The sequence below is a fragment of the Schistocerca americana genome, unplaced genomic scaffold, assembly GCF_021461395.2.
Source record: "Schistocerca americana isolate TAMUIC-IGC-003095 unplaced genomic scaffold, iqSchAmer2.1 HiC_scaffold_1366, whole genome shotgun sequence".
Classification (NCBI taxonomy): domain Eukaryota; kingdom Metazoa; phylum Arthropoda; class Insecta; order Orthoptera; family Acrididae; genus Schistocerca; species Schistocerca americana.
In genome coordinates, this window is record NW_025725445.1 from 22366 (window position 1) to 32000 (window position 9635).

The 9635-nt window shown below is 54.7% G+C and overlaps 1 protein-coding gene across 1 annotated transcript; it reads right to left on the reverse strand.

Moving 5' to 3' along the window:
- Positions 1 to 7507: 7507 nt before the first annotated feature.
- On the reverse strand, positions 7508 to 9508 carry LOC124565992 (repetin-like; the record flags this gene model as incomplete). The annotated part of the gene is made up of 2 exons (XM_047131024.1): positions 7508 to 8389; positions 8432 to 9508. Coding segments are annotated over 2 exons (1959 nt in total), but the record flags the coding sequence as incomplete, so codon positions are not given.
- Positions 9509 to 9635: the final 127 nt, after the last annotated feature.

The window sequence follows — 9635 nt, forward strand, 5'->3', positions numbered from 1 at the left end:
CTGAGCTGTCCTCTCTAATTGAGCTGTCCTCTCAAGTTGAGCTGTCCTCTCAAGTTGAGCTGTCCTCTCAAGTTGAGCTGTCCTCGCAAGCTGTGCTGTCCTCACAAGCTGTGCTGTCCTCGCAAGCTGTGCTGTCCTCGCAAGCCCTGCTTTCCTCGCAAGCCATGCTGTCTTCGCAAGCCATGCTGTCCTCGCCGGCCGTGCTGTCCTCGCAAGCCGTGCTGTCCTCGCAAACCGTGCTGTCCTCACAAGCTGTGCTGTCCTCGCAAGTTGTGCTTTCCTCTCAAGTAGTGCTTTGCTCTCAAGTAGTGCTGTCCTCTCAAGTTGAGCTGTCTTCTCAAGTTAAGCTGTCCTCTCAATTTGAGCTGTCCCCTCAAGTTGAGCTGTTCGCTCAAGTTGAGCTGTCCTCTCAAGTTGAGCTTTCCTCTCAAGTTGAGCAGTCCGCTCAAGCTGAGGGGTCCTCGCAACCTGCGCTTTCCTCGCAAGCTGTGCTGTCTTTGCAAGCTGTGCTGTCCTCGCAAGCTGTGCTGTCCTCACAAGCTGTGCTGTCCTCGCAAGCTGTGCTGTCCTCGCAAGCTGTGCTGTCCTCGCAAACTGTGCTGTCCTCGCAAGCTATGCTGTCCTCGCAAGCTGTGCTGTCCTTGGAAGCTGTTCTGTCCTCGCAACCTGTGCTGTCCTCGCAACCTGTGCTGTCCTCACAAGCCGTTCTCTCCTCGCAAGCTGTGCTGTCCTCGCAAGCTGTGCTGTCCTCGCAAGCTGTGCTGTCCTCGCAAGCTGTGCTCTCCTCGCAAGCTGTGCTGTCCTCGCAAGCTGTGCTGTTGTCTCAAATTGAGCTGCCCTCTCAAGTTCAGTTCCCCTCTCAAGTTGAGCTGTCCTCTCAAGTTGAGCTGTCCTCTCAAGTTGAGCTGTCCTCTGAAGTTGAGCTGTCCTCTCAAGTTGAGCTGTGACGTTGAGCTGTCCTATCAAGTTGAGCTGTGCTCTCAAATTGAGCTGTCAAGTTGAGCTGTCCCCTCAAGTTGAGCTGTCTTCTCAAGTTGAGCTGTCCACTCAAGTTGAGCTGTCTGCTCAAGTTGAGCTGTCCTCTCAAGCTGAGCTGTCCTCTCAAGTTGAACTGTCCTCTCAAGTTGAACTGTCCTCGCAAGCCGTGCTGTCCTCGCAAGCTGTGCTTTCCTCGCAAGCTGAGCCGTCCTCGCAAGCTGTGCTGTCCTCGCAAGCCGTGCTGTTCTCGCAAGCTGTGCTGTTATCGGAAGCCGTGCTGTCTTTGCAAGCCGTGCTGTCATCGCAAGCCGTGCTGTCCTCGCAAGCTTTGCTTTCCTCGCAAGCTTTGCTGTCCTCGGAAGCTGTGCTGTCCTCTCAAGTTGTGCTGTCCTCTCAAGTTGAGCTGTCCTCTCAAGTAGAGCTGTCCTCTCAAGTAGATCTGTCCTCTCAAGATGAGCTGTCCTCTCGAGCTGTCCTCGCAAGTTGAGCTGTCCTCTCAAGTTGAGCTGTCCTCTCAAGTTGAGCTGTCCTCTCAAGTTGAGCTGTCCTCTCTACTTGAGCTGTCCGCTCAAGTTGAGCTGTCCTCCCAAGTTGAGCTGTCCTCTCAAGCTGAGCTGTCTTCGCAACCTGTGCTTTCCTCGCAAGCCGTGCTGTCCTCGCAAGCTGTGCTGTCCTCGCAAGCTGTGCTGTCCTCGCAAGCTGTGCTGTCCTCGCAAGCTGTGCTGTCCTCGCAAGCTGTGCTGCCCTCACAAGCTGTGCTGTCCTCGCAAGCTGTGCTGTCCTTGGAAGCTGTGCTGTCCTCGCAACCTGTGCTGTCCTCGCAACCTGTACTGTCCTAACAAGCCGTTCTCTCCTCGCAAGCTGTGCTGTCCTCGGAAGCTGTGCTGTCCTCGCAAGCTGTGCTGTCCTCGCAAGCTGTGCTGTCCTCGCAAGCTGTGCTGTCCTCGCAAGCTGTGCTGTCCTCGCAAGCTGTGCTGTCCACGCAAGCTGTGCTGTCGTCTCAAGTTGAGCTCCTCTCTCAAGTTCAGCTGCCCTCTCAAGTTGAGCTGTCCTCTCAAGTTGAGCTGTCCTCTCAAGTTGACCTGTGCTCTCAAATTGAGCTGTCAAGTTGAGCTGTACTCTCAAGTTGAGCTGTCCTCTCAAATTGAGCTGTCCTCTCAAGTTGAGCTGTCCTCTCAAGTTGAGCTGTCCTCGCAAGCTGTGCTGTCCTCGCAAGCTGTGCTGTCCTCGCAAGCCGTGCTGTCCTCGCAAGCTGTGCTGTCCTCGCAAGCCGTGCTGTCCTCGCAAGCCGTGTCGTCCTCGCAAGCTGTGCTGTCCTCGCAAGCTCTGCTGTCCACGCAAGCTGAGCTGACCTCCCAACCTCTGCTGTCATCGCAAGTCGTGCTGTCCTCGCTAGCCGTGCTGTACTGAGAAGCCGTGCTGTCCTCGCAAGCTGTTCTGCCCTCGCAAACTTTGCTGTCCTAGCAAGCTTTGCTGTCCTCGCAAATTGTGCTGTCTTCTCAAGTTGTGCAGTCCTCTCAAGTGCAGCTGTCCTCTCAAGTTGAGCTGTTCTCTCAAATTGAGCTGTCCTCTCAAGTTGAGATTTCCTCTCAAGTTGAGCAGTCTGCTCAAGTTGAGCTGTCCTCTCAAGTTGAGCTGTCCTCTCAATCTGAGCTGTCCTCGCAAGCTGTGCTGTCCTCGCAAGCTGTGCTGTCCTCGCAAGCTGTGCTGTCCTCGCAAGCTGTGCTGTCGTCGCAAGCGGTGCTGTCCTCGCAAGCTGTGCTGTCCTCCCAAGCTGTGCCGTCCTCGCAAGCTTTGCTGTCCTTGGAAGCTGTGCTGTCCTTGCAACCTGTGCTGTCCTCGCAACCTGTGCTGTCCTCTCAAGCCGTTCTCTCCTCGCAAGCTGTGCTGTCCTCGCAAGCTGTGCTGTCCTCGCAAACTGTGCTGTCCTCGCAAAATGTGCTGTCCTCGCAAGCTGTGCTGTCCTCGCAAGCTGTGCTGTCGCCTCAAGTTGAGCTGCCCTCTCAAGTTCAGCTGCCCTCTCAAGTTGAGCTGTCCTCTCAAGTTGAGCTGTCCTCTCAAGTTAACCTGTCCTCTTAAGTTGAGCTGTCCTTTCAAGTTGAGCTGTCCTCTCAAGTTGAGCTGTCCTCTCAAGATGAGCTGTCGTTTCAAGTTGAGCTGTCCTCTGAAGTTGAGCTGTCCTCTCAAGTTGAGCTGTCCTTGCAAGCTGTGCTGTCCTCGCAAGCTGTGCTGTCCTCACAAGCTGTGCTGTTCTCGCAACCCATGCTGTCCTCGCAAGCTGTGCTGTCCTCCCAAGCTTTGCTGTCCTCGCAAGTTGTGCTTTCCTCTCAAGTAGTGCTTTCCTCTCAAGTAGTGCTGTCCTCTCAATTTGAGCTGTCTTCTCAAGTTGAACTGTCCTCTCAAGTTGAGCTGTCCCCTCAAGTTGAGTTGTCCTCTCAAGCTGAGCTGTCCTCTAAAGTTGAGCTGTCCTCTCAAGTTGAACTGTCCTCTCAAGTTGAACTGTCCTCGCAAGCTGTGATGTCCTCACAAGCTGTGCCGTCCTCGCAAGCTGTGCTGTCCTCACAAGCGGTGCTGTCCTCGCAAGCTGTGCTGTCCTCGCAAGCTGTGCTGTCCTCGCAAGTTGTGCTGTCCTTGCAAGCCGTGCTGTCCTCGCAAGCCTTGCTGTCCTCGCAAGCCTTGCTGTCCTCACAAGCTGTGCAGCCCTCGCAAGCTTTGCTGTCCTCCCAATTTGTGCTTTCCTCTCAAGTAGTGCTTTCCTCTCAAGTAGTGCTGTCCACTCAAGTTGAGCTGTCTTCTCAAGTTGAACTGTCCTCTCAAGGTGACTTGTCCGCTCAAGTTGAGCTGTCCTCTGAAGCTGAGCTGTCCTCTCAATTTGAGCTGTCCTCTCACGTTGAACTGTCCTCTGAAGTTGAACTGTCCTCGCTAGCTGTGATGTCCTCGCAAGCTGTGCTGTCCTCGCAAGCTGTGCCGTCCTCGCAAGCTGTGCTGTCCTGGCAAGCTGTGCTGTCCTCGCAACCTGTGCTGTCCTTGCAAGCTGTGCTGTCCTCGCAAGCTGTGCTGTCCTTGCAACCTGTGCTGTCCTCGCAAGCTGTGCTGTCCTCGTAAGCTATGCTGTCCTCGCAAGCTGTGCAGTCCTCGCAAGCTGTGCTGTCCTTGAATGTTGTGCTGTCCTCGCAACCTGTGCTGTCCTCGCAAGCTATGCTGTCATAGCAAGCCGTGCTGCCCTCGCAAGCCGTGTTGTCCTCACAAGCTGTGCTGTCCTCGCAAGTTGTGCTTTCCTCTCAAGTAGTGCTTTCCTCTCAAGTAGTGCTGTCCTCTCAAGTTGAGCTGTCTTCTCAAGTTGAGCTGTCCTCTCAAGTTGAGCTGTCCGCTCAAGTTGAGCTGTCCTCTTAAGTTGAGCTGTCCTCTCAAGTTGAGCTGTCCTCTCAAGTTGAGCTGTCCTCTCAAGATGAGCTGTCGTTTCAAGTTGAGCTGTCCTCTGAAGTTGAGCTGTCCTCTCAAGTTGAGCTGTCCTTGCAAGCTGTGCTGTCCTCGCAAGCTGTGCTGTCCTCACAAGCTGTGCTGTTCTCGCAACCCATGCTGTCCTCGCAAGCTGTGCTGTCCTCGCAAGCTTTGCTGTCCTCGCAAGTTGTGCTTTCCTCTCAAGTAGTGCTTTCCTCTCAAGTAGTGCTGTCCTCTCAATTTGAGCTGTCTTCTCAAGTTGAACTGTCCTCTCAAGTTGAGCTGTCCCCTCAAGTTGAGTTGTCCTCTCAAGCTGAGCTGTCCTCTAAAGTTGAGCTGTCCTCTCAAGCTGAGCTGTCCTCTCAATTTGAGCTGTCCTCTCACGTTGAACTGTCCTCTGAAGTTGAACTGTCCTCGCAAGCTGTGATGTCCTCGCAAGTTGTGCTGTCCTCGCAAGCTGTGCCGTCCTCGCAAGCTGTGCTGTCCTGGCAAGCTGTGCTGTCCTCGCAACCTGTGCTGTCCTTGCAAGCTGTGCTGTCCTCGCAAGCTGTTCTGTCCTTGCAATCTGTGCTGTCCTCGCAAGCTGTGCTGTCCTCGTAAGCTATGCTGTCCTCGCAAGCTGTGCAGTCCTCGCAGGCTGTGCTGTCCTTGAATGTTGTGCTGTCCTCGCAACCTGTGCTGTCCTCGCAAGCTATGCTGTCATAGCAAGCCGTGCTGCCCTCGCAAGCCGTGTTGTCCTCACAAGCTGTGCTGTCCTCGCAAGTTGTGCTTTCCTCTCAAGTAGTGCTTTCCTCTCAAGTAGTGCTGTCCTCTCAAGTTGAGCTGTCTTCTCAAGTTGAGCTGTCCTCTCAAGTTGAGCTGTCCGCTCAAGTTGAGCTGTCCTATCAAGCTGAGCTGTCCTCTCTAATTGAGCTGTCCTCTCAAGTTGAGCTGTCCTCTCAAGTTGAGCTGTCCTCTCAAGTTGAGCTGTCCTCGCAAGCTGTGCTGTCCTCACAAGCTGTGCTGTCCTCGCAAGCTGTGCTGTCCTCGCAAGCCCTGCTTTCCTTGCAAGCCATGCTGTCTTCGCAAGCCATGCTGTCCTCGCCGGCCGTGCTGTCCTCGCAAGCCGTGCTGTCCTCGCAAACCGTGCTGTCCTCACAAGCTGTGCTGTCCTCGCAAGTTGTGCTTTCCTCTCAAGTAGTGCTTTGCTCTCAAGTAGTGCTGTCCTCTCAAGTTGAGCTGTCTTCTCAAGTTAAGCTGTCCTCTCAATTTGAGCTGTCCCCTCAAGTTGAGCTGTCTTCTCAAGCTGAGCTGTCCTCTCAAGTTGAGCTGTCGTCTCAAGTTGAGCTGTCCTCTCAAGTTGAATTGTCCTCGCAAGCTGTGATGTCCTCGCAAGCTGTGCCATCCTCGCAAGCTTTCCTGTCCTCACAAGCTGTGCTGTCCTCGCAAGCTGAACTGTCCTCGCAAGCTGTCCTGTCCTTTCAAGCCGTGCCATCCTCACAAGCTGTGTTGTCCTCGCAAGCTGTGCTGTCCTCGCAACCTGTGCTGTCCTCGCAAGTTGTGCTTTCCTCTCAAGTAGTGCTTTCCTCTCAAGTAGTGCTGTCCTCTCAAGTTGAGCTGTCTTCTCAAGTTGAGCTGTCCTCTCAAGTTGAGCTGTCCGCTCAAGTTGAGCTGTCCTCTCAAGCTGAGCTGTCCTCTCTAATTGAGCTGTCCTCTCAAGTTGAGCTGTCCTCTCAAGTTGAGCTGTCCTCTCAAGTTGAGCTGTCCTCGCAAGCTGTGCTGTCCTCACAAGCTGTGCTGTCCTCGCAAGCTGTGCTGTCCTCGCAAGCCCTGCTTTCCTCGCAAGCCGTGCTGTCTTCGCAAGCCATGCTGTCCTCGCCGTCCGTGCTGTCCTCGCAAGCCGTGCTGTCCTCGCAAACCGTGCTGTCCTCACAAGCTGTGCTGTCCTCGCAAGTTGTGCTTTCCTCTCAAGTAGTTCTTTGCTCTCAAGTAGTGCTGTCCTCTCAAGTTGAGCTGTCTTCTCAAGTTAAGCTGTCCTCTCAATTTGAGCTGTCCCCTCAAGTTGAGCTGTTCTCTCAAGTTGAGCTGTCCTCTCAAGTTGAGCTTTCCTCTCAAGTTGAGCAGTCCGCTCAAGCTGAGGGGTCCTCGCAACCTGCGCTTTCCTCGCAAGCTGTGCTGTCTTTGGTAGCTGTGCTGTCCTCGCAAGCTGTGCTGTCCTCACAAGCTGTGCTGTCCTCGCAAGCTGTGCTGTCCTCGCAAGCTGTGCTGTCCTCGCAAACTGCGCTGTCCTCGCAAGCTATGCTGTCCTCGCAAGCTGTGCTGTCCTTGGAAGCTGTGCTGTCCTCGCAACCTGTGCTGTCCTCGCAACCTGTGCTGTCCTCACAAGCCGTTCTCTCCTCGCAAGCTGTGCTGTCCTCGCAAGCTGTGCTGTCCTCGCAAGCTGTGCTGTCCTCGCAAGCTGTGCTCTCCTCGCAAGCTGTGCTGTCCTCGCAAGCTGTGCTGTCGTCTCAAATTGAGCTGCCCTCTCAAGTTCAGTTCCCCTCTCAAGTTGAGCTGTCCTCTCAAGTTGAGCTGTCCTCTCAAGTTGAGCTGTCCTCTGAAGTTGAGCTGTCCTCTCAAGTTGAGCTGTGACGTTGAGCTGTCCTATCAAGTTGAGCTGTGCTCTCAAATTGAGCTGTCAAGTTGAGCTGTCCCCTCAAATTGAGCTGTCTTCTCAAGTTGAGCTGTCCACTCAAGTTGAGCTGTCTGCTCAAGTTGAGCTGTCCTCTCAAGCTGAGCTGTCCTCTCAAGTTGAACTGTCCTCTCAAGTTGAACTGTCCTCGCAAGCCGTGCTGTCCTCGCAAGCTGTGCTTTCCTCGCAAGCTGAGCCGTCCTCGCAAGCTGTGCTGTCCTCGCAAGCCGTGCTGTTCTCGCAAGCTGTGCTGTTATCGGAAGCCGTGCTGTCTTTGCAAGCCGTGCTGTCATCGCAAGCCGTGCTGTCCTCGCAGGCTTTGCTTTCCTCGCAAGCTTTGCTGTCCTCGGAAGCTGTGCTGTCCTCTCAAGTTGTGCTGTCCTCTCAAGTTGAGCTGTCGTCTCAAGTAGAGCTGTCCTCTCAAGTAGATCTGTCCTCTCAAGATGAGCTGTCCTCTCGAGCTGTCCTCGCAAGTTGAGCTGTCCTCTCAAGATGAGCTGTCCTCTCAAGTTGAGCTGTCCTCTCAAGTTGAGCTGTCCTCTCTACTTGAGCTGTCCGCTCAAGTTGAGCTGTCCTCCCAAGTTGAGCTGTCCTCTCAAGCTGAGCTGTCTTCGCAACCTGTGCTTTCCTCGCAAGCCGTGCTGTCCTCGCAAGCTGTGCTGTCCTCGCAAGCTGTGCTGTCCTCGCAAGCTGTGCTGTCCTCGCAAGCTGTGCTGTCCTCGCAAGCTGTGCTGTCCTCGCAAGCTGTGCTGTCCTTGGAAGCTGTGCTGTCCTCGCAACCTGTGCTGTCCTCGCAACCTGTACTGTCCTAACAAGCCGTTCTCTCCTCGCAAGCTGTGTTGTCCTCGGAAGCTGTGCTGTCCTCGCAAGCTGTGCTGTCCTCGCAAGCTGTGCTGTCCTCGCAAGCTGTGCTGTCCTCGCAAGCTGTGCTGTCCACGCAAGCTGTGCTGTCGTCTCAAGTTGAGCTCCCCTCTCAAGTTCAGCTGCCCTCTCAAGTTGAGCTGTCCTCTCAAGTTGAGCTGTCCTCTCAAGTTGACCTGTGGTCTCAAATTGAGCTGTCAAGTTGAGCTGTACTCTCAAGTTGAGCTGTCCTCTCAAATTGAGCTGTCCTCTCAAGTTGAGCTGTCCTCTCAAGTTGAGCTGTCCTCGCAAGCTGTGCTGTCCTCGCAAGCTGTGCTGTCCTCGCAAGCCGTGCTGTCCTCGCAAGCTGTGCTGTCCTCGCAAGCCGTGCTGTCCTCGCAAGCCATGTCGTCCTCGCAAGCTGTGCTGTCCTCGCAAGCTCTGCTGTCCACGCAAGCTGAGCTGACCTCCCAACCTCTGCTGTCATCGCAAGTCGTGCTGTCCTCGCTAGCCGTGCTGTACTGAGAAGCCGTGCTGTCCTCGCAAGCTGTTCTGCCCTCGCAAACTTTGCTGTCCTAGCAAGCTTTGCTGTCCTCGCAAATTGTGCTGTCTTCTCAAGTTGTGCAGTCCTCTCAAGTGCAGCTGTCCTCTCAAGTTGAGCTGTTCTCTCAAATTGAGCTGTCCTCTCAAGTTGAGCTTTCCTCTCAAGTTGAGCAGTCTGCTCAAGTTGAGCTCTCCTCTCAAGTTGAGCTGTCCTCTCAATCTGAGCTGTCCTCGCAAGCTGTGCTGTCCTCGCAAGCTGTGCTGTCCTCGCAAGCTGTGCTGTCCTCGCAAGCTGTGCTGTCCTCCCAGCGGTGCTGTCCTCGCAAGCTGTGCTGTCCTCACAAGCTGGGCCGTCCTCGCAAGCTTTGCTGTCCTTGGAAGCTGTGCTGTCCTTGCAACCTGTGCTGTCCTCGCAACCTGTGCTGTCCTCGCAAGCCGTTCTCTCCTCGCAAGCTGTGCTGTCCTCGCAAGCTGTGCTGTCCTCGCAAACTGTGCTGTCCTCGCAAAATGTGCTGTCCTCGCAAGCTGTGCTGTCCTCGCAAGCTGTGCTGTCGCCTCAAGTTGAGCTGCCCTCTCAAGTTCAGCTGCCCTCTCAAGTTGAGCTGTCCTCTCAAGTTGAGCTGTCCTCTCAAGTTGAGCTGTCCTCTGAAGTTGAGCTGTCCTCTCAAGTTGAGCTTTCCTCTCAAGTTGAGCAGTCCGCTCAAGTTGAGCTGTCCTGTCAAGTTGAGCTGTCCTCTCAAGCTGAGCTGTCCTCGCAACCTGTGCATTCCTCGCAAGCTGTGCTGTCCTCGCAAGCTGTGCTTTCCTCGCAAGCTGTGCTGTCCTCGCAAGCTGTGCTGTCCTCGCAAGCTGTGCTGTCTTCGCAAGCTGTGCTGTCCGTGCAAGCCGTGCTGTCCTCGCATGCCGTGCTGTCCTTGCAAGCTCTGCTGTCCTCGTCAGCTTTGCTGTCCTCGCAAGTTGTGCTTTCCTCCCAAGTAGTGCTTTCCTCTTAAGTAGTGCAGTCCCCTCAAGTTGAGCTGTCTTCTCAAGTTGAGCTGTCCACTCAAGTTGAGCTGTCTGCTCAAGTTGAGCTGTCCTCTCAAGCTGAGCTGTCCTCTCAAGTTGAGCTGTCCTCTCAAGTTGAACTGTCCTCGCAAGCTGTGATGTCCTAGCAAGCTGTGCCGTCCTCACAAGCTGTGCTGTC